Source organism: Macrotis lagotis, chromosome 2 (genome assembly GCF_037893015.1).
Source record: "Macrotis lagotis isolate mMagLag1 chromosome 2, bilby.v1.9.chrom.fasta, whole genome shotgun sequence".
NCBI classification, from domain to species: Eukaryota; Metazoa; Chordata; class Mammalia; order Peramelemorphia; family Peramelidae; genus Macrotis; species Macrotis lagotis.
The window spans coordinates 281,268,090-281,291,706 of NC_133659.1; the positions used below are offsets into that span (position 1 = coordinate 281,268,090).

Genomic DNA, 23,617 nt, shown 5'->3' on the forward strand with positions numbered 1-23,617 from the left:
CTTCCTTTTTTAATCTAGTTTTGGTTCATGATGCTTATGCTTAATTACTCCTTTATTTTCATGGGATTAAAACTTTTTGAGTTAACACCAGTTTGCCACAATTGTGTAAATCTTGCTTTTAGTCCCTTTTTTTTCACTATTCTGTGTTACTCTGAAAAATACCAACTAACTGTCAATGATAGGGAAGATAATGTTCCATAATAGGTCTTTTCCTGTGTTGACTGTGTAGTTCATTACTGTTATTTTCCCTTTGCTGATTTGTTCCCCATTGGCCTAAAAAATCTCTTCCCTGGATCCATGCCCTTCCACTCTTCTGGCTATCAGTTTCTCCCAGAACTCTTGATTTCTTTTGAAGAAAAGGTGAGTGCTAAGGTTCTCATCTCCTTTTCTAGATTATTTTTCCCAAGGAGCATCCCTTTCCACCAATGAAATATATCTTCCTTTCTTCTCTTCTCTTTACCTTTTTTTTTCCTAAGAGGCTATAGGAGTTATTTCCCACTGTTAGCCTTTCTTGTACTTAAGGTATACTTCATATTCCCCTCTTGTCTTTTTCCTCCCCTACCCTCTTTTATGTGCCCTCTCATTTTTTTCATTTAGTCCCACAAAATTCACTGATTTTCGCAAAGGCAGGGTGTTGTGAGGTTTAAAGCCATGATGCTCAGATTTATTTCTGCACCATGATTTCTATTTGACTTCTGCATAAATCATTGTCTCAAGGCATACATCTAGAAAGATGTTTCTTTTTTTTTTTTCTTTTTTGTTATTTTTTTATTTCCCAGAGGTCTTTTCCATTAAAAGATAGGTACAGGAATAAAGAAAACAAACCAAAGCAAAAGCACAAATGGTATTAGAATTCACAAGAATCACAAAGTTTGGGGGCCAGAATTTGGGTCATATCCCAAAAGCTCTTCTTACCAAAAATCTCTCTGGCTGGGTGTGGTGGGAAGTCAGGTGATATAATGAAGGACCCAGCTGAATTCTTCACTTAAAGACAGGGGTTGCCCAAGAGTCCAGGTGTCTGGAGAGGGATTAATTATTCTTAATCAGATTTATCAGATTCAAATCACTCCTTGTTCCAAGGCTGATGATTGCAGCAGAATAGAAAGCAGCTGTGCTAATTCTGGGAAGACAGAAAGTCATGCCCCTTCATCTTGTTTGGCTGGTAAGATCAGAATTTACTGGAATAAAGGGCTATGATCCATTTGGGGACTCGGAGAAAGCTGGACATGTAAGAGGCCAGCCAAGCCAGTCTGGGAACCTCAGAAAGTGCTGATTGCAGGGATAGAAAGTCAGAGACAGGATGGCCATTTACATCCTTGAATTCATATTTCCTAGCCAGATCACAGGATGGCAGAACTCGACCACTCATTTGTAGGATCTGTTGCCAGGCCACCACACATTTGCCACTCAGTTCTGGGATCGCCCCAGTTAGAAAACGTTCTTTCAGCTGATGGGTCACAAGATCCTTTTCCTTGTTCAAATGTTCTGTCATCATCTCTGTCTTCACTACTCCTGGCCAAAGAGACACATATGCAATACCATGGGGTCGTAGCTCCTGGGCACAATCTGATGCCAAACTATCACATGCTGCTTTGCCTACACCGTAGGCTACATTGAAGAGATACTGCAGCCCACCAAGTGAGGAGATGATCATGATGAGTCCTCGACCAGCAGGAACCATTAGTCGGGCTCCATACACTGAGCACAAATAGTGACCTCGGAGTCCTACATTATTGATATCATCCAATATAGAGGCTGGACATTCCCAGAATGGCTTCTTCAGACTGGAAACTATGGCCCGGACCCGGGCATAGGCATTGTTGACTAGTATATCCAGTCTTCCATCTTGTTCTCTATCCACCTTTTCAAATAGGCTCCGCACCTCATCTTCCTGGCTTGAATCACAAACCACAGGCACACATCGACCCCCTAGGGATTGGTCCTCCCGAGCAGCGGCCTGCAGGGTGTCCGGCCGGTGGCTGGTGATGTAGATGGTGGCTCCGGCCTAGCAGAGCTGCAGGACAATGCCCCGGCCGATGCCTCTGGAGGCTCCTGTCACCACACACACACACATACGCTGCCGTGCAGAGGGCCCAGCATAGTACTGGGGGGTGGTCACCTGCCTAGAAAGATGTTTCTTAAAGATCTTTGTTATTTTGTTCATTTCTGATGTCTAGGGTATTTGAAAATTAATCTTTTCTGGTCTAGTTTTCTAAGAATGTTTTGAACAGGTCTTTATTGTTGAATGTTCATTTAAAAAAAATTTTTACTTTGGGGGTTAGATTTTTTGGGGCTGCATTTTGAGATCTATTGCCTTTGTGAACACATTATTCCATTTCTTCCTCTATTTTTTGGTAGGTGCTTAATGGTCTTTATTTGAATTCTCTTTCTTTTGTTTTCAGAGTTCTCCAGGTTGTTAGCAACTCCCTCCCTCCTCCTCCCTTTTCCTGAAGGTGATCTATGAATTACTTTTTTTTAAAATTTTTTTTTAAGGCAAAGGGGTTGAGTGACTTGCCCAGTCACACAACTGAGTATTAAGTGTATGAGGCCACATTTAAACTCAGGTCCTTCTGACTTCAGGGCCAGTGTTCTATCCACTGTGCCACCTAGCTGCTCCCAATTTTTTAATTGGCATTTTGTTTTCTGGGTTCAGAAAGTTGTGATTTCCCAGTATTACTTCTTATAGCAGGATGTGCAGGATTTTTTGACTTGACTTCTGGAAGACATAACTCGTAAGTTGTCTCTATTGCATTTTGTCTTTATGTGCAACTCCTGTTTTCTTTTAATGTTATTACATTTTATTTTTCTTATAGCAGATAATTCCCATTCCCATTTATCTATTATCTATATTTCCATTCATTTATAATCTTGGGCAAGGGGTTAAGTGACCTGCCCAAGGTCACAGAACTAGGTAATTTTTAAGTATCTGAGGCTGGATTTGAATGCTGGTCCTCCTGATTCCAGGGTCAATGATCTATCCATTGTGCCACCTAGCTGTCCTCTAATCTATATATTTTATTTTGTTTTGTTTTAGTTTTTGCAAGGCAATTGGGTTAAGTGGCTTGCCCAAGGCCACACAGCTAGGTAATTATTAAATGTCTGAGGCTGGATTTGAACTCAGGTACTCCTGACTCCAGGGCTGGTGCTCTAATCACTGCGTCACCTAGCTGCCCTCTAATCTATATATTTTAAATATTTTCCTCTCTTTAGGTTCTTTGGTGAGACTTGCCATCAAATTCCATGGCATCAGGGAGGTGAAGCCATGACAGCACATGAATTGGAATTGAGTGAGGGTGGACTGTACTAAGTCACCAGCTTCACTTTCTCCTCCAGAGCCATCTGGGTCCAGTAGCTAGATATTCAGGACTGGAAATAGCCCTGGATGTGAGGAGTCAGGGTTAGGTGACTTGCCCAAGGTCACACAGCTGGTGAGTGTCAAGTGTCTGAGGCCAGACAGGAACTCCTGACTCCAAGACCAGTAATTCTATCCACTATGCCACCTATGATAGAACATTGGTCTTGGAGTCAGGAGGATAGGAGTTCAAATTCAGCCTGAGACATTTGATATTTACTAGATGTGTGACCTGATTCAGCAAGTAACCTTGATTGCCTCTCATCCAGGGTCATCTTGAATCATGTCTGGCTACTGAACAGAGATGATTCTGGAGGACAAAGTGAGGCTGGTGACTAAGCACAGCATCCCTTCCCTGAAGTCATGATCTTCTTCAAGCATGAAGGAAAAACATCATCATCATCATCAATCATTATGTTCAATTTTTTCTATTCTATTATTTCAGCTGTTCAAGTCATAGATTCTGTTCTCCCAATTCTTATTTCTTGTGATTTTCATGCTCTTAAAAATCCAAAAGGACCTTTGATTCATTTGTATCATTTTTTCTTTATTTTGCATATTTATTCATAGATGTTTGAATTCTTTCACTAGATCTGAAGGTAACATTTCCTTCTGTTCTTAATGTCTTCCCTGGTAGTTGAATTTTTTTCCTTCTGAGACTTCGATGACTTCAATCTTTTCCTATTATTTCCCCAAATTGTTCACTTTCTGACTTCTCTTCGATGATGGTTTTTTTAGAAGTAATATTTCAAAACATCTCAGCATCTTCCCACAATGGTCAATTCATGTGTCACCACCCTAGATTTGGAGGGGCAAGTAGGGAGAGGGAGACATAGATGCTGGATGGTTCTTTGCCTCAGAAATAATGGAGTTCCCCCTCCTCCCCCAGCCCGTTTAAAAAAAATGGTGCTGAATAGGAACTTTGAAATACTGGAGTTAAACATAAAAGCACAATACATGAGAATAATCAGGCGGAATTTATAAGGATAAACTTCTTATATTCTGATGGTGTATGAGGAAGAAGAGAATGAACGATACAAGGATCCTTTCAGAACCTTTATGTCATTAGGATATAGAACTAAATGAGAAATTGCCTAGAATTGGTTTTTATTATGAATTGACAATGTTTAAAGAATGTTTAAATGAAATGTTTAAAGAAAGAAAAGTTGAAGAAAGCTACATTAAGGGGAAAAAGAAAATGAAGCATGGGGTGAACGTATCTTTACATCCCTAGTGCTTAGCACAGTAACTGGCATTTACATTTAATAAAATGCTTTCTGATATACTTTTATCATTTCTTGAAATATAATGTTCAAATTTTTGTTTGATAGTTTTTTAGGAAGTCTGATTCTTAAATTATCTCTCCTTACCTTGTTTTCCAGGTCAGATGGTTCTGATTGTTCAAAAATATATTCTGTTGTCTCATTTAGTAATGTGCTCCATTCCTTTTCTTAACACTTGGCTAAGATTTTCCTACCCCCAAACCAAACCTCTATACTTTGTCTTTAAAACCTCTAAATTAATTTTTCAGTCATTCTTGTATCTTTTGTTACTGTTTATTTTCCAAGGTCCTACTTGTAGGTAATATGGATTTCCTTTCTTCTGGGTTTCCTTATTTGGGCTTCACTTAAACAGCATCTCGTCTTCATGTTCAATGTTTTCTTCTGTTCTTGGTTTGGGATGTTGTGCTTAGGTCAGTCCTCTCTTTCTTGAATGGAATGGGCAGACTTTGATTGATCCTAACTCAATTATAATTGGGATGTCTATGCTCCTGTTCATCCAGGCAAAGTTGGCATTGGGGCCCCAGGTTAATTCTCAGTCCTTGGTTTCTGAATCTTCTCGTGGTCCACTTAGGACTCTTAACTTTGATCAGAATCTTGCACAATCCCTAATTGGGAATAATTGGCTTTATCACACCCCAGTGAATTGTTGGGAGTTAAGATTGGTTTCAACTGTATGGCCTGCCAATAAGAGGCAACTCAGTTGCAGTTACTCTGTCAACTATGTGTTTTTCAAGCTCAAACAAATGTACAACTGAGTCATTTTTCTATGAAGTAACCTTTGGGGACCTTGTCTTTATTTTCCCTTTGATAAAGTATTTTGGAATCTGGCATCAGGTCTTCAATTACTAGAATTTGTGATGGCTTATGGCTGTGATGGCTGACTTCAGGTTGATTTAAATAATAATGATGATAAGCTTCCCTGGAAGAGTTCCTTTCTGGTGACTCTGGTCAACAAAATCTGTGTAAACCCATCTACCCCATCACTCATGAATTTCTGGTGATATTTTTGTGCAGCTAAGTTCAATGGAAAATTTACTTCTGAATTTAAAAGATTGTCATTCATTTGCTCAGAAGTTTTCAGGTATTGCTCTGGTTTATTTCTGAAAGAATGTGCTTGCTTTCTCAAAGCTCTCTAAAGAGTATTTTATTTTCGTTAACTCATATGAGGACGTTTCTATCACTCTTTACATATACAAGGCTTGTTGGTTTTAGTTACAAGCATGTTAAACTCATTTTTCTTTCTCTTCAAATTGGGTATGCAGCATAGTACAGTGGAAAGAATACAGTATCTGGATTAAGAAAACTTGGTTTCAAATCCCACTGCTGAGAGAGAGCAAATAACATTTCTGAACCTTAGTTTCCTCAAATGTTAAAAAAAAAGACATAATCCAGTCAATTATATGGCCTCTTAAGGCCTTTCCAGATCTTTGATTTGATCTACAGTGATCATAACATTTGTTTAAGGTTTGTCAGTATCATGCTCATTTTAGATTAAATGAGTGACATCATCAGAATCATTTAGGATAAAATGTATTAGAATGTAACCTCTAAATTTGACTTGTCTTTTATCATTTCATTATATTAGCTATATATATTAGTTAAATGGATTGATTTCTAGTCATTTTTCAAAACTGGTAGGGGGTTTATTTTTTAAAATACAATGAAGTCAACTTAGCTGAATTTTATTTCAATACTGAAAATGACTAAAGTTATTTAAAAATTGTACAAATGAAAAAGTTCATTTCAATTGATAAAACATCATTTCAAGTCTTGACTGTTATTTACTGTGTACCCTTGGGCCAAGTCATCTCATCTCTTGGATTGTCTGAGGTGAAACTAGACGGCCACTAAGATCCTTTTAAATTCTAAATCTATGATCCTAATGTTTGATCTTCATTTTTGAAGATGACCACGATCATCAGGGAGGTGATGCCATGATAAGCATATGAAATGGATTTGAGTGATGGGGTGCTGTACTAAGTGACCAGTCTCAATTTCTCCTCCAGAGCTATTTGAGTCCAGTGGCCAGATATGTATTAGGACAACTGGAGATGGCCTTGGATGCGAGGCAATCAGGGTTAAAATGATCTGCCTAACATTACACAGCTAGTGACAGAGATCAGACTGTACTCCTGTCTCCTGATTCCAAGGCCAGTGCTCTGTCAACTGCACCATCTAGCTGCCTCTGAAATCTATGATCCTTGGAAATATTTAAAGAATTTATATGTATAACAAAAAACAACTTTTCTTTTATAGCATTTCTATTAAAAATAGCATGCAAATGAGATCAACACAGCTTTAGCTAGTCATGGAATATATTTCTCAGAAATTTCTAAAAGAACTGATTCTCAAATTGTTTTGGATTTTCAATATGCTAATATGGTAAGACTTTGTGATTTCCTTAGTACAGAGAACTCAATATAAGAACGTTCTCCACTAAGGCATATTCAAACCCTTCCAATGCCTCAGCCAATCTGTTCTGTGAGTTTTCTGAGCCACACTGAGGTTAAATAATTGTTGCCGGTTCATACAAGGGTTGGAGGCAGGTCTTGAATCTAACCAAGCCCCAAATACTTTAACAGACTACTCCTGGCTCTGTTTTTAATACCAGAAATGCTACATTCCTTAGAATGCAACCTATAGGAAATATAAAACAGTTGAACTTAGTTTCACTATAATAATTTATAACAATTTACTTTTCTCAACTCAGTTTTATTGCTGTTTGTGTAGTTTCAACACTCTGCTTATAGTAAAAAACAAAACAGATTAAGTACTTATGAAATGTATGAAAGGCCAATAAATTTCCAGCATAGAAGTAAATTCCCAAATAAAAATAATATAAATTTGCATTGCACATGTATGAAAGCAAATACTCCCCACAATCAAACTTGATTATGTAATGTGAAACACTTAAGCTTTGCAACTGAGAGAGAAAAACGTTAATGAAAATGTACATGAACAAAATTCACTTGGTTAATTTTCTATTCTTTGGTAGAACAGAGTTTTCAAAAGTTACAAGAGGAACAAATATAAATTATAATTTGAAAAAAGTTGGATTTCAAATATTTTTGGATTATTTTACTTGTGTTTTGGTTTTTGAAAGATTCATAAAAAATAATACTAGTGCAAGGCAATACAGCCTATAAGAAAGAGTTGGCCAGAGTCAGGAAAACCTGGGTTTGAGTCCACCTTTGTCAGAAGTCACTTCTCAATGTGAACTGGTTTATTTCACATTTCTATGGAACCCTCAAAGAACTTTAGGTAACATAAAAGCTTCTGACCTCCATTGGTAGAATAAATTTTCCCATCTGTCTACTTATAATATCAAGAAAATCATGGATCTAGTTTCTATCTCTAACCTAACAATGACAAAAATAATAAATAAAACAAAATCCTATCATTTCTTTACTATTAATGTGTTTATGTGGCTTCAGAAATTAATATATTTCTTTACTTTTCTTCCTGTTCTTAGTTCTTGGATGGCAGCACCCAAATCACTCAAAAGTTCTCCAAACTTTATTTATAAGGCAAAACCTGACAACTTATGTAAGTTCCCATTCTGAATATTTAGAATATGCCCCTGAAATCCTATTAATTCACTGGTTCACTTCTTTTAAGGCTTACCTTTATCAGTATCTGACTAAGAGATAAAGCAGCAAGCCTGACATTAAACTTTCCATATGGTTCAGCACTCACCTACTCACTATCACAAATTAATGATTTTGCATTTACATGCCAGAAAAGATGGATGTAAAATATAGAGTGACAAAAAGAAACAATGATTTATACAATAAACATGAAATAAAATTTTAGAAACTCAATCAACAATGAGGCTCCTTTCTAGAGATGAACTCCAAATACTCTAAATTATAATAAAAAGATTAAGGAACCCCAAATCACTTAATTTGGAGATACACAAAAAAGACAGATCTCATATTGGGGAAATGGATGGAATCTAAAAAAGGGGACTGAGTTCTGAAAAATGCATTCAATTTAGTAAAAAAAATAATTTTGGATAAATTAAGCTACTCTTTTAAAAAGTAGTCACAAACCCAGGGCAGTGGATGGCGCAGTGGATAGAGCACAGGCCCTGGAGTCAGAAGGACCTGAGTTCAAATTTGACCTCAGACACTTAATAATTACCTTGCTGTGTGTTATGGGCACGTCACTTAACCCCACTGCCTTGCAAAAAAAAACTCATATCAAGCTGGGGACACTTTAAGACACTGTAAGAACCAAGATATTTGACTTTTTCTTAGGGTTTTAAAATATAACTATTAAGGGTTTTTTTTTTTAATAAATTAGAGGTTGTGTTTAAATTTCTTTATTGCTTTAGTTTTCTTTTTAAAGGATAGGGGTAAGATCATCTCTCCAAAATTTAAAACTGCAGAGAAAGTGCTGAGCCACACGGGAGAGTCATCTGAAAAGGAAGGGTAAGTTTTTCGATGAGTGAAATTTCACTTCAAATCTCTATCCCTATAGTAATAATTTAAAAGATTTAAAATTAGTTTTAACATACAGGGAATAGTAAAAAGAATGCTGATTTTGGAGTCACCGGGACAAAGTTCAAATTCTGGCTCTATCATTTACAACGGTGTTAGGATAACTTTTACTTTATCAATGTACTGGGTTAAGTGACCAACTCTACAGTCCTTAGTTTCATCTGTAAATGAGAGGGCTGGATTATTATGACTCCATCCAGTTCTAGATCTCTGGTCTTATGGGATATATCTAGATGCAGAAAACCATAATTTCAAAATTTTTATTTTTCTTTTAGAAAAATGGACAAGTTGTTTAGTCTATTTTGCATGTGGTTCAAAACAGATATGTTCCGTTAAAATTGGCCTTTATGATATGTCCTTCTCGGGAAGATTCATTTTTGTTTTGAAATATTTCAAATTAAGCTATAATTATGATATGATAAATAATGAATGGCATTTTGGTCAACTACTTTATAAAATAAAAGCTTTTGTCAAAAGGTTCAGAGTAAGAAATGAAAGACTAAAATAAGGCCTTGAATAGCTTTATTGAAATCTGTATAAATAAACATGCACATTTCAAATGTAAACTCAAGTGAACTCAAGTGCAGACAAAATTTTAACCTCTGTCATGCAGGAGGTTAGTTTACATTAGAAAAAAAAACAAACAAAAAAAAATTCAAAAAGCAGCTTTAAAATACCAGGATGTAACACCAGCTTTAATATCAAGGTATAAAGCAAAAGCCATGTTCAACATACCTCGTTTATCCTGGTCAAATGCATCTTTTTTCCTTTTTTAACTTTAATGCTAACATAAATAAATAATTTACCAAAATGTGCACTCACAGAGTGAACTTTTATTTACAATACACAATTTATAACCTATTGTATTTGATTAGTTCAAGTGAAGAACATCATACTTTTTGCTTCAATAACAGTGGGACACAAAGCAATTTCTCAGGTCATTGGTAGGTTCATGAAGTGTGTCCCAGCACTTAAAAGATTTCCTATTAAAGGCAGTATTGTATGCCAATCAACAATACATTCTTTCAACTAGATCAAAGGGAAAGCAGCAAATAAAAAATGATTAAAATGTTCACACATATTTTTGGCATCCTGAATCCTTGAAAGTGGTTAACTAAATCAAATTCAAGGTTTGTATGCTTTAAATGCTGTACAGATTCTGACTCTGGAACATGCAAATGCCAATTCTCTTATAACAAGTTACCTTCTGAGAAAAGCTGTAAGGCTATGGTGAATTCCATCAGGAACACACAAAGAAAATTAACAGACCTACCTTTAAAGCCAATTGTCCATTAATGATTTAAAGGCAAGTATATGAAAAAAAAATCTCATCTAAGCTTGATGTACAATTATTACTATGGTTATAGAATACTATTAAAAGTCTGACCTTATTTTATAGTAATTGGGAGAGCTGAAAGTTGCCAAACTAGGAAAAAATGGGGTAGAGAAAAATGAACAGCATAAATTTAAACTTTGGACACCAGATTAAAGTTATGCATTTCTTATAAGCAAGTTAAGAATTTTAATGTCTAAGTAATGGATCCATCAGCAATAAGGAATATTTAACTGAAAAATGACTTCCTATGCAGTGAGAAATCTAGAACCTGCTCCACAGTAGCAGTTAAGATGAACATAATAGTCTTGATGTTTAATGATACCACAAAGAGAAATAACCTTTCTGAGCTTATTTCTTCCATGATTCAGTTTTTCTTAATAGGCCAGCTTGATTATTAGGGAAAGACTTCAAAATTTGGTTTTCCAAGAATACTACTGCAGTATTTATGCTGCATGTACTAATGCAGCTAAATAGTATAGTAGTATGAATGGCTGCCTAATATACAAGAATAAGTTCATCCAAAAATTCGATTTAGTCATTGTTTTCTTGAAGTATTATTAGAGTAAATTAAATGACCAACATCCACAAATTTAACATCTGTCATCAGTTAACTCACATCCAAAACAATTAAAGAAACATAATTCATCAAAACAGCAGCAAACGTAAAAGGGGTTTATTTGTGATTTCCTATATATATTTAGCTTGTAAATACAAGACTGTAAATGTATTAAGAGACAATTTCTGTTAAAGTTTTCATTGTGTTTCACTTCAAGTACTGCACAAGTTAAAATCTGATAAAGGATTTACATTCTCTTATTTTGAAACTCCCCATCTCAGACTTCTGTTTTAATGTGGTGGGTAACTTCATTATTTCAACAGAAACCACCTGCAGGAAAGTCTTTCTTTTATGGCTTCTAGGACTTTCATTAGTTAGTGTGCATACAGTTTTCATTTTCTAAATCATTGTCATTCTCATTACTATCTTCATCACTTTCTAATGGGATGCCTGTGGCAGCTGAAGCACCTTGTTTAGTTTCTCGGTCAAGGGGAAAAAAGCCAGTTCCACTGAAAGTGTCCTGTCTCTGGTAGAAGAGCACATATGCTGCTTTTGACTGTAGGAGCAAACAGACAAACAAACAGACAGACAAAGAGTGTTAACATAGTAATGATTTTCAGGTGGTAGCTGATATGGGATGAAAAGCAAGATGAAATCAATTTAAGTGAATAGTATATGACTTAATGAAGGTAGAGGGGATAAAAAAAGGAATTTAGTTAACTGAGGCACTTAGAACTACTTTAAAAAACATCTAATGGATGGTAAAACTTACCACTGCATATTTTCTATCTAGCAATAAGATAAGAAACACTGAGAGAGGAACCTTATTTACATTAATAAAATTATTTCAGATGCAAATTACTAAATAACAGAATGATATAGTAAATGGAATTAAGGGAAAATCTAAACTAGTTCAAAGTTAGATCAAAACAGCATTTAAACTATGTACTCAATATTGATTATGTACTAAATATCTCTCATTTGTCCTGATGAAGGAATTGATGGTTAGACATATAAAGTGACTTGAGGTGTCATTTGGAGAGCGGATGATAAAAATTAGAACTTGTAAATGCTGCTCTATGATGTTTCAAGATATATATAAAACTTGAAATACAGCAACAAGGCATCATTATATCTTACTATTATATAGCATTTTGAACCAAATCCACTGAAAACTCTGGATGACAAAGAACGGAAGAAGAACAATATGAATTAAATTAGCTTCCATCTTTTAACTGTGCGCTGCTTTCAGTAAAAAAACATCCTCCTGATTGAGGAAAAAATTTAGTCTTAATCACCTTTTTTCCAAGTTACCATTGATCTCTTCACTGACAAATCCAATGGCCCAATCTCCATCCTTATATTGACAACTGTGCTAAAGGCCGTCCAGCTGATCCCCTCTCTGCTGTTGCACATGACACCTGATGCTCTCTCTGTCCTTTCCTGGTTCTCCTCCTAACTTTCTCAATACTATTACTTACTTCTCTCTGCTAGATAACCATCAATTTTCATGTCCACTAACTGTGAGGGAGGGTCTAAAATCTGACTTGGGTCCTCTTTCCTCTCACTTGGTAACCATCTCCTTCAGCTCCCAAGTAAATTTATATATATTGCCCTAGGGTTTCTCTCTTGTACCCCGGATCCATCAACTGCTTAGTGAACATTTCAAACTGGGCTATCCCATAGTCATCTTAAACTCAAAGTCAAAAACTAATTATTTTATTTCTGAACTTTCCTATTACTAGCTATGACATTTTTGGCATCATGGTGTTCCTCACTCTTCCTCAATTCATATCCTGATAAGTTATTAAATTTTGTCATTTCTTTTTCCAAAACACACTTTCCACACCTGTCCCCCTTTCTCACAAATCCATTACTCTAGTTCAGGACTACTATAATAGCCTCCTGGTCGATCATTACCTCATATTTCTCCTTACTCTAAATCCATCTTGAATATGACTGATGAAGTGATTTTCCTATGGCACAGATCTGACCATTTCATAACTCACTGGCTCTTTCTCTCCCAATCTATACTTCAATGTTTCCTTATTATCTCCTAGGAGCTAGAGAAACTTTCTGTTTGGAATTTTAAACTCCTCATAATCTGGTTCCTTCCAATATTATATTCCCATGCTTGTTAGCTTTTACTTTCTCCATGAACTCTATGGATTGCTCATACTGGTCCACTGCAGTTTCTCATAAATGGCACTCCATTTCCTAGTCTGGCTGTCACTCAGGCTTGGATTGCTCTCCTTCCTCATGTTTTGGAATACCTCACTTCCTCTGAACTCAGCTCAAGTGTCAACTTTTGCATGAAGCATATGTCAACTTCTCTAGTTACTGGTACTCTTCCTCCCCAAACATCCTTGTGTTTATTTTGGATTCATATTCCATTCAAATTTATATAGGTACGTCTTCCCAGTCAGAAAGTTACTAGAGGGCACAAAATGTTTTATTTTTGTCTCTGGATCCCCAGCATGTAGGATTTAACAAAATTTTTCCTATCCAGGCCAGCTTTGACATCAGTTCGTATAAAGTAAACAAAAGAAGTATAATCAGTGTATTGTAGGATGTCATTTAAAAAACAAAGTTTTTCAAGGGAAGAGGAGGTTCAAAAGGGTTATTATGAAATTGAGGAAGATGACTAAGAAAAAGGCACTTAAGTTGGAAATTAAAATATCAGAGATTTACCAGAGGGATACTTTTTGGAATAACACAAAAATAACAACAGGTAAGTTAAACAATACATTAAGAAGAATTAGAATTGAATAAATATCAATGATGTAGTCTTTATTAAACTCCAGAAAAGAAAACTTCCTATTTAAGAATTGCTGAAAAAACTGAAAATAGTTTGGCAGAAATCAGATTTAAATCATCATCATCTTGAAGCAGAAAATATTCTCAATATTTTCATAGCAGAAAAGTTCACTTAAAGGTCTCATCATTAAAAAAAAAAAACAGCTTACCCCCAAAACTTGAAGAGAATAAGATTAGGTACTTTTCTAACACTAGGCAAGGGACAAGTTTGTAACCATACAAGAGACAGAATTTCAATTACGAGAAATTGAAAACTTTAGTAAAAACAGGAGGAAGCTGCTAACTGGAGTGAAAAAAAAGTAAAACCAAACCAAATAACTTTGAACTAAGATCCATAGAAAACTAAAAAAAGTACCTAAGATCAAAAGTCATTCCTCCAAAACTAAGTGGTCAAAAGATATGAAAAATTCTCAAAGAAAATTACAAACTATTTATAAAAGATGAATACAAATCACTAATAATTGAATAAATGCAAATGAAACAAACTCATGTTTTACACCTCAATCAGCAAATTGCCACGATGACACAATTGGGAAAGAGTCAATGGAAAAGGGACTGTAAAAAGATAGGTGCACTAGTATATTAATTGGTTTGGAAAAATTCTGGAATTTAATCTAAGAACGTGGATAAAATGTTCATCACCTCTGATTCCACAATCTCTCTAACAGGCATATATATCACAAAGTTAAGGTCAAGGTTATTGTAAAATAATCAAGATTTTTGTAAAATAGTCATAGCAGCACTTTTTGTGGTTGCAAAGAGCTAGACAAAAAGCTGAAACTGCTGAACATCAATGTAAAAGATTAACACTAAGCCATAAGCAGTGATGGATAAAAAATACTCCAAGATCCATGGCAATGATGTGGGCAAACTAATGAAGAATGAAGTAGGACCAGGAAAACTACACACACACACACACACACACACACACACACACACACACTTGCAGCAATGTAATAAATGAAAAGGTCAATGTGGTGAAAATAGTACTAACTCTGGAGTCAAAAAACTTGGGTTCAAATCTCATTTCTGGTGTTTAATGCCTGGGAAACCTTAGGCAAGTCACTTTTTATAGGCCTCAGTTTCCTCATTTGTAAAACAAAGGATATGGATTAAATCGTTTCTGAGGTCTCTTCCAGATCTAGATTGAGGTTATAAATGAAAAAACAAATTGAACAACATAGAATTATAATGATCATGTTGGGGGGCCAAGTGAAATGAAAAAATACATTCCTTTATTTTCAGAGATGTGGAACCACAGGCATGAACATTAGTTGTACAATCAGATTTGTTGACTAAAATGTTATTTTTTGCTAAAATGCTTTCTATTCTCTTTTACTCGTTTCCAAAAGATGGCTTACTGGGTGCAGGAGAGATGCACTGGAAATAAATATGATGTAAAACCAAAAATATCAACAAAAAGAAAAAAGTAAATGAAAAAGTCATCATTGAGAAGGCAGGTTCAATAGAATGGGGAAGAATCTAGACCCTCAAGGACCATAGGGATTTTTGAATTGGAAACAACTTTAGAGGCATCTATTTTAATCTGATCATTTTACAGATGAGAATTTAGAGGCAAAAGAAGATGGAACTGCCTTAGAAAAGGAATCAAGAAACTATTTGAGGGCCCAAGAATAATTTTTACATTTGAAAATACATTAAAATTTGATTTAACAATGTAGAAACCACTCTTTGGTCTCAAGCAGTACAAAAGCAACCAGATGGAATGAATTTGCAGCCCTCTACCCTACAATTTTGGCAGGGAAGGAGAGGATGGAAAGCAGATTGGAAGGATGGTTGGGTTGAAGGTATTTTTTTTAAAGGCTAAGAGATATATATTTGACAACATCCTTTTATAGTACTTTAGCATAATTCCTTGCAGTCTGCTCCTGGTCACATAATTTTCCTTACAGTTCTTTGAATGAGCCTCAATTTTAATTCCTCTTGGACTTTATTATTCCTTGACCTGCAAACGTACATCACTTGATGGGCCTTTGTTTTCAGGGAGAAGTTTGGATTTCTTAAAAGATTTATGTAATTTTCCAAAGGCAATAAATACAGTTCACTCTCTTCTATTTCAACTCTGGTTCTTCTTATTCCATTTTCATATGTCCAAGATACATATATACTGATATGAGGTCAACAGTTTGTTTATAAAACTCAAGTAATTAAATGCTACTTATTTTAGCAGTGAGAGCTTTATTAAGCAACTGTCCAAATAGGGAAACTTTATGGGATAGTTTTTTTTTTTTCTGTTCAATAAATCTAAGTACATTAAATATAAGAGCAAACGGGAAGAAAAAGTACTATGAACTAGAGGGTTAGACAGGAGGAGGGTCAGGATATCTATTGGGTCTAGATTTTTTCATATCTGGATTGAATTGTCCTACAATAAAGCACTGACCAGGGAAAGGAAATGCTCTTAAGGGTTATCTGAAAGTCATCAAAATCATATTTGCTTTAATCATTGGTCTCTTCCTGGGAATGGACATCTGCAATTTGAGGACAAAGGGGGAGAGAGAAAGAACAACTAAAGCTACAGGAAAAGGACAGTTTAAAAAGAGAGGTACTAAGACAAAGCTGCCTTCTCCTCTCCTTCTCATCTCCTAAGATCTATCTCTTCCAAGTCTTCTTCCTCCCCTATCACTTAGATGTTTTTTGCCACTATCTTCTTCATCCCAATCTCACATGATAAAGTGGCTTTACTCCTTACCAAGGCTAACTCTTTCTACTTGTTCAAGAGATACCATTCTATCCTATCTCTTCTTCTTTTTTTTTTTTTTTTTGGTAAGGCAAACGGGGTTAAGTGGCTTGCCCAAGGCCACACGGCTAGGTAATTATTAAGTGTCTGAGACCGGATTTGAAGCCAGGTACTCCTGACTCCAAGGCCAGTGCTTTATCCACTGTGCCACCTAGCCGCCCCTTATCCTATCTCTTCTTATAGATTACCCCCTTTCTCATCCCCATGGTGTCATTTATCTTCCCTCCCTGTGTACTGGCTCTTTTCCTACTATGTACAAACATGTGCACTTCTCCTCACTTCTCAAAAGCTCTCATGTGATCTTGCCCTCCTCATTAACTATTATCCTTTATCTCCTCTGCCTTCTGTGGCCAAACTCTTTGAAAAGGCCAACTACATTAAGTATCTTCACTTTTTCTCTCATTCTTTTTACTCTGACTTTACAATTTGGCTTCAAACCTCCCCAACATTCCCTCTTAAATGCCAAATTCAACTACTCCTCATTCTCTTCTCTTTTGACCTTAATTGACAGGGTTTAGGGCTGGGGCTACCCTCTTCTCCTTGATAACTCTATTCTCTCTAGTTTTTTGGAATATCACTCCTGGTTCCCTATTTATATGACCATTCCTCAGTCTTCTTTGCTGAACCCTCATGCAAGTCATGCCGTTAACCATAGTTGTCCCATAGGGCTCTATCCTGGGCCCTATTCTTGCCTGCTCTATACTGTTTTACATGGTGATCTCAGCAATCTATCCTTGATTTGGCCACTGAAGTATTTCCCTATAGCACAGATGTAATTATGCCACATACACAGATCCAGCCTCCAGAATCATATACAGAATCCTGTGGTGTTCTAAGCTCTTCTTACCCTATTCCCCCTTTCTGGTCAACTTACACTTTACTTCCTGCCCTATAATCTTCAATCCGGTGACAATGATTTTGTTCCATTCTTTCTAAAATGGCTATTTTCCCTAAGCCTGGAATGCTACCCTCCCTTCTCCCTTTCCACCTATTGCCTTCTGTTAAGTGCCAACCAAGATCCTCTGTTCTAAATGGAAATCTTCCCAACTATTCTTAATTCTCGTGCTTTTTCCTTTAAAATTATTTCTTACTTTCCCTGCAAATAACTTATTCAAACATTATTTGTCTGCTTCTTGTCTCCTCCATCAGACTGTAAACTTCTTGAAAGAAGGGACTGCCTTTTGCCTCTGTCTTACCCTGAATATTTCACTGGTTTGTTGGTTTCTCAGAGGTTGCATTTGAGTGCACAATCATCTGTGAACAAAAGTCACCTGGATTCTCCTTCCAATTTAGTCTTGACTTTTAGCTTTTTCAAATTAAGTAATTTGCCATCAGTGTGGTTGCTGACTTTGAAGCACTTTTCATGCTCATTGAAGGTGTTCACAACACTGCTGAAAACCATCATGCTAAAAAAAATATGGGAACAAGTATGCAGAGTTGCTTCACTCCATTGGTGACTAGGAAAGACCAAGAACCTCATCCATAATCTGGAACCCAAGCAAATTTGCGCTCATGAAGCTGACTTCCAAAGCTGACTTTCTTGTTCTGGGCCTCCACATCTGAGTCCTTAACATGGTGCCTGGCATCTAGAAGTGCTTCATGAATGCTTACTGACGCACTGATTGATATCTCCTGTCAAGAAAACACAATGAATGGTACCCTGGGTAGACCCTCTGTAGTAACTTTATGAGTTCATGGACAGACTGATCCAAGCCAGGAAGGCACATGATCTGGATGGAGGGAAAATATTCACTGAGAAAATAAGAGAGTCAGTACTAGAGAATGGTAGAAAGAAATGAAGATGTTTGTAGGTAGAGGAAGACTGCAAGGATATGACAAGAGAAGTGATGATTTTAGAGGAGAATAGGATGAAGAGCCCCAGTGAAATAGACTTCAACAAATTTAAGATAGGCTCCCTTGTTAACTGCCTGGCAACTCTACAATTCTCTATATCAAGAACTACTGTTTATCAATCCTGACAGCACTAGAATACTTATATGGAAAAAAAAAATCCCTTTCTGTGGATATTTTTTTATTTAAACTTAAAATCAACAGTCTAAAAAAGATTCTTTTGATTAAGAGACATCAAATGCAGGTACTTACCACAATTTGGTCTTCAGAAGCAGTTGAGACACTACTGTCATCAAAATAGTACCATTTTCCATCTTTATTTTTTGCGAAAGCAGTATCTAGAGTGAAACGTGATCTTTTTAGAGAGTAAATCAATACTTCACTTAAAACTATCTAAATGGGAAAGCCATATATATGAAGCATATCTATAAAACCCACCAAACACTCAATTACTTGTGCGTAGGTTAGGAATTAATTTCTTATCAACCATTTATAATATTGAACAACTTAAAAGACACTAACATCCCTTCTGCTCTAAACTATATACTAAGGAAATTAATGTCACACATTATCAGCCTTAACATTTATCTATCTTAAGATTTTCTAGAAAATATCAATTTAAAAAAATCATGTTTGGTTCCTAAGTAAATTTGTAGAGGAAACTTACTATTTCAAGTGCCAAAGGAAAAACTGAAAACTCTTTAAAGCTTTTCTTTTTGTCCCTTAAGACTCATTCTACACAAAGCCTTTCTTGATTCACACAATTATTAGTGTTTTCTTTCCTTTCAAATTATCTTGTATTTATCTGCTGCATGTCTGGGGAAGCTGACAAAATCTTGAAGGCAAGAATGACTGTTTTTGTCTTTGTATTAACAGTCTCTAAGAATGTCTTTCTAGTAGAGTAGGGTCTTAAATGTTTATTGAATGCCCCAGTGGTTTTTAACCCTGTTGTTTTTTCCAGCTTCCCCCTTCTTTTTTCTGATACATAAATAACAGTTGAGATTAAGAAAGAAAACACAGATTCTTAATCACATGCTCTTAAGAGACCTAAAAAAACATCACTATATGTAGCACACTCAGGTACAAATTCACAGACTACAATTTTTTGAATATTTCTTGGTAAGAGCAGCATGAGACTTAAAATTAATCTTTTGCTATGGAGCAGAGGTGGGAAACATCTGGTTTGTGGGTCATATAAAACCTGAGAAATCGTTTGGTCTGGCACTGCCCAAGCAACTGCAGGTGGGACTTGAAATTCAATAAAAATAGCTTTTTAGGGGTGAATTAATTAAATGTTTAACCACATATAGCAAGCTAATGTTTAAGTTGATAGTTTTATATGGCCTGCAAATGATGTTCTAGATATCCAAATGCCCTTTGGCAAAACAAGGCCTCCCCACCCCTACTAGAGAGAAATATAAGAGTCATCTAAATAACTGATGCCTGGATGTTGGTGTTCAGTGACTGAATCATGATATTGACATGTCCGCCCCCCAAAAATTAACAAGCTCAAATTCAAATTTAAAAATGTCACCACCATTACTATCTATGGCTAAAATTTTGATGCTTATAGATAACTGCAGATAATATGTAAAATGTCAACTTACAGTGCCCTCCTCCCATTCCTCCATAGTGGTTGGACACAGCAATCAAATTGTAGCGGCAAGGCCCTGCATTTGGATTAATAAGGAATTCTGACATATCCAAGTCACTGTTTAAAGAAAAATTCAAGTTATTTGATAGATTATTACATATTCAACAAATATTTATTTCTGTTATCAGCAACATTTCTTTTTCACAGATATCACCACCTCCCAGATATCTTCTGCTGTCTGTTAAGACTTTCCTGCCAAAGAATATATCCGAGAGGCTTGGAAATAAGAGTAAAATTAGCAGGGGACTTAGAATTTAAACTTATTAGGGGCGGCTAGGTGGCGTAGTGGATAAAGCATTGGCCCCGGGGTCAGGAGTACCTAGGTTCAAACTCGGTCTCAGAAACTTAATAACTACCTAGCTGTGTGGCCTTGGGCAAGCCACTTAACCCTGTTTGCCTTGGAAAGAAAAAAAAACTAAACAAAAAAAGAAAAAAAAAGAATTTAAACTTATTCCACAGTATGTTATCATCAAGTGTTACCCAGATTTAAATGTCAATGCATTTTTATAACTAAAATGGTAAATTATCTTTAATGAGAATTCAATATTTTTTTTTTTTTAGGTTTTTGCTAGGTAATGGGGTTAAGTGGCTTGCCCAAGGCCACACAGCTAGGTAATTATTAAGTGTCTGAGGTCGGATTTGAATTCAGGTACTCCTGACTCCGGGGCCGGTGCTTTATCCACTGTGCCACTTAGCCACCCCCGATAATTCAATAATTCTAAAACATATTAATGGTTTCCTAAAATTTAGCAAATATAATTCAAACTTACTTAATAGGAAAATCAACTAATGTGTCCAATTTATCTCTCATGTATCTGCTGTAAGAAAACCGCTTAAGATGAACAACCAGTACTGGAGGCAATGACCATAAATCTAGTTTTTTTGTAGCCTGCTGATGTTCTTTACAATTTGGACAGTACCTAAAATAAAGAAAAATATTTTAGAAATTTGGTTAATGAACAAAAGCAGCAAAAGAAACTAGATATATTAACAACGAAATAAATCAAGGAAGTCCTTTCCATACCTTTAACAGAAAGCAATGTTTCTTCAAATCATAAGTTCTAATAGATTTCAATCATTAAACGACATGAATAAAAATACGTAAAAGTAGTACAATTTACAAATAAAAGGATAACCTCTGGATTACTTGAAATCAATTATGACATGGACTTTTCCATGGCAAATATTTTAGAATAGCTATAAAAAATCTGTAAATAGAAATTTAACTCATATCTCTGTAATTTACTAATGATTTACTACAAATCTGAAAATGTAAACAAAGACACACACACACACACACACACACACACATATACACACACACAGAGCTATATTTCAAGTAATTCACATTTTCCAAGTAATTTCACAAAAGATTTACCACCTAAATCAGTGCTTATTACTATTTATCAAGCCATAATTTAATAATCAGCTATTTTTTCTCCTCAAGAAAGGCATACCTGAGTACAAATCCTTACAGGAAATAATTAGAAGCAATTATTTAATGTTGTCTCTTACCAAGGATCTTCAGCACCTAGCTTTTCTTTTGTTGTAAAAAGTTCAATGCAATCTTTTAATTTCACAAAAGGTTTTTTGGGAGGTTTATATTCCACACTTTCATGTTTTTCAAAATCCTAAAGAGAAGTATTTCTTGAGTTAAGAGAACAAATGAAACAAAACTCATTTTAGTGATACCATCCTTACTATGAAAAATAACGACAAACTCCTAAAATACGAAGAATTTCTCTGAAAATATTAAATTATATTGCAGCTAATAGTTTTTAACAAGTTTCTAAAATGCCTTTAAACCACAACCTTTAAAATATAAACTATATTTTAATGAACTTTTCACTCATTTTTGGCCAATGTTTGAACTACTGGTCTTTTCTGAAAAGTTTTTTTTTCTCTAAAGAACCTGCACTAAACAACTATGTACACTAAACAGATTCAACATATTGTTCAAAATTTTTATACTAATATGCATCATTAATTTCAGAATGCTAAATGATGAAATAATTAAGTGACTTACCTCAGCTGCATTATCATCAAAATATCTTTTTTTCAATTCAGGATCCCAATCCAAAGCAAGGAAAGATCTTTCTAAGATGAAAAATACATTTTACCTTTTAAATATCCAAAAGTATTTCATTTTTTCAATATCAAATAAGCATTTTTAACATGTTTGGGTTACTAGGAAAACTATTTCATTTACTTCAATAATCATTGATTAAATACTTACTATGTGCAAGTCACTATGCCAGGTACTGGGAATAAGAGATGAAAATCAACACAGTGTAAGAGCTATTTCCAAGGACATTTTCATAAATTAGCAACTTTTAAAGAATGATTTTAATGGCATGAGTTCAATACAAATTTAATTGCAATACAAATTTCAAATAACTATTTGAATAATAATAACTTATCCATTTCTAAAATTATTATTTCCAACAATGGTTACAACTGTCCTATTTTAGATAGAAAAAATTTTAAGATAAATATAAGTATGTAAATTCAGCAAAGAAATTCCATAGACTAAAAAAAAAATTCAACATATTTTTAATCAAAATTAGTATTCAAGGACTTATTCAGAAACAAACTTACCATCTAGCCTAAGCTGTCTGTCATCAAATCTAATGTGTCTAGTATCATCTTTGATGTAGTTGATATCAGTATTGCCTAAATTGTTGAACTGGAATGTAAATAATCGTTTTTTGTGTCCCATGAGAAGGTGACTTTTGCAAGTCTCTTCAGTACATAATCCATTTTCAGAATCATTATCTCCTCCAACTGAATCTTCAGATTGACTATTTTCATTCTCTGAAGGAAGTTCTTGATCCTGGCTGGATTCATCATCTGGCTCATCTGTTTCCATTTCACCTGAGGAGTATAATAGTTAAAAACAACAAAAATAAACAAAAACTCTTCAAAATAAGCCTGAAAATGTATTTTCTTCACTCTTAACTTCTAAACCAGAATAACAAATTACTTAAAGAAAAGGGCTTTCATTTCAGATATTTTACTAGTTTTAAAAATGAGTCCTATGGACTTCAAGAAAGACAGCTCATTTTTCCTGAACTCCACCAGTTTTTTCATAATTAAGCACCACTATGCAAGGTGCATGGAATAAAAGAATGAAAACCAACACAGTCTAAGATCTATTTCAAAGGACATGAATTAGCAATTAAAAAAAATAGATCAAATTCTTATAGGTGATTAAATACATCTCAAACAACAATGGAAGAGAATACTTTCTATAATTTAAATAGGTAACTCTTACTTGGGGAACATTCTTCATGTATTCCATTTGGGCCATTCCCATTAATATTTTGGTCCTTACAGCAGTGTAGGGATCCTTCTGTTTCTTCATTTTCAGTAGATGTTTTTACATAACGGCTAAAATAAAATCATGGTAAACCATAAACTATATATTGTCTAATTCTGTTTCCCTTGTTTTTCTCCCAAACCCCTCCCTCCTCAGTCTAATGTGATCAATCACAAGTAACTTTAT

At 35.2% G+C, this 23,617-nt stretch overlaps 1 protein-coding gene and 1 pseudogene across 12 annotated transcripts in view; both read right to left on the bottom strand.

The window, feature by feature from the left end:
* Window positions 1-534: 534 nt before the first annotated feature.
* Window positions 535-2,100, bottom strand: LOC141511714 (dehydrogenase/reductase SDR family member 1 pseudogene; annotated as a pseudogene).
* A 9,031-nt stretch (window positions 2,101-11,131) lies between these two features.
* USP15 (ubiquitin specific peptidase 15) overlaps window positions 11,132-23,617 on the bottom strand; it is a 207,338-nt gene continuing 194,852 nt past the window's right edge. For 11 of the 12 annotated variants that reach the window (XM_074226234.1, XM_074226233.1, XM_074226232.1 and 8 more), the window contains 8 exons: window positions 23,387-23,502; window positions 22,711-22,986; window positions 22,139-22,209; window positions 21,628-21,743; window positions 20,883-21,032; window positions 20,066-20,169; window positions 18,711-18,796; window positions 11,132-11,585 (listed from right to left, as the gene is read on the bottom strand). In XM_074226234.1, the coding sequence (XP_074082335.1) occupies window positions 11,400-11,585; window positions 18,711-18,796; window positions 20,066-20,169; window positions 20,883-21,032; window positions 21,628-21,743; window positions 22,139-22,209; window positions 22,711-22,986; window positions 23,387-23,502 (1,105 nt within the window). In that variant the 3' untranslated portion in view covers window positions 11,132-11,399. Of the gene's footprint in view, window positions 11,586-18,710; window positions 18,797-20,065; window positions 20,170-20,882; window positions 21,033-21,627; window positions 21,760-22,138; window positions 22,210-22,710; window positions 22,987-23,386; window positions 23,503-23,617 lie in introns of those variants that run through there. The other variant, XM_074226239.1, reaches the window with a different exon arrangement.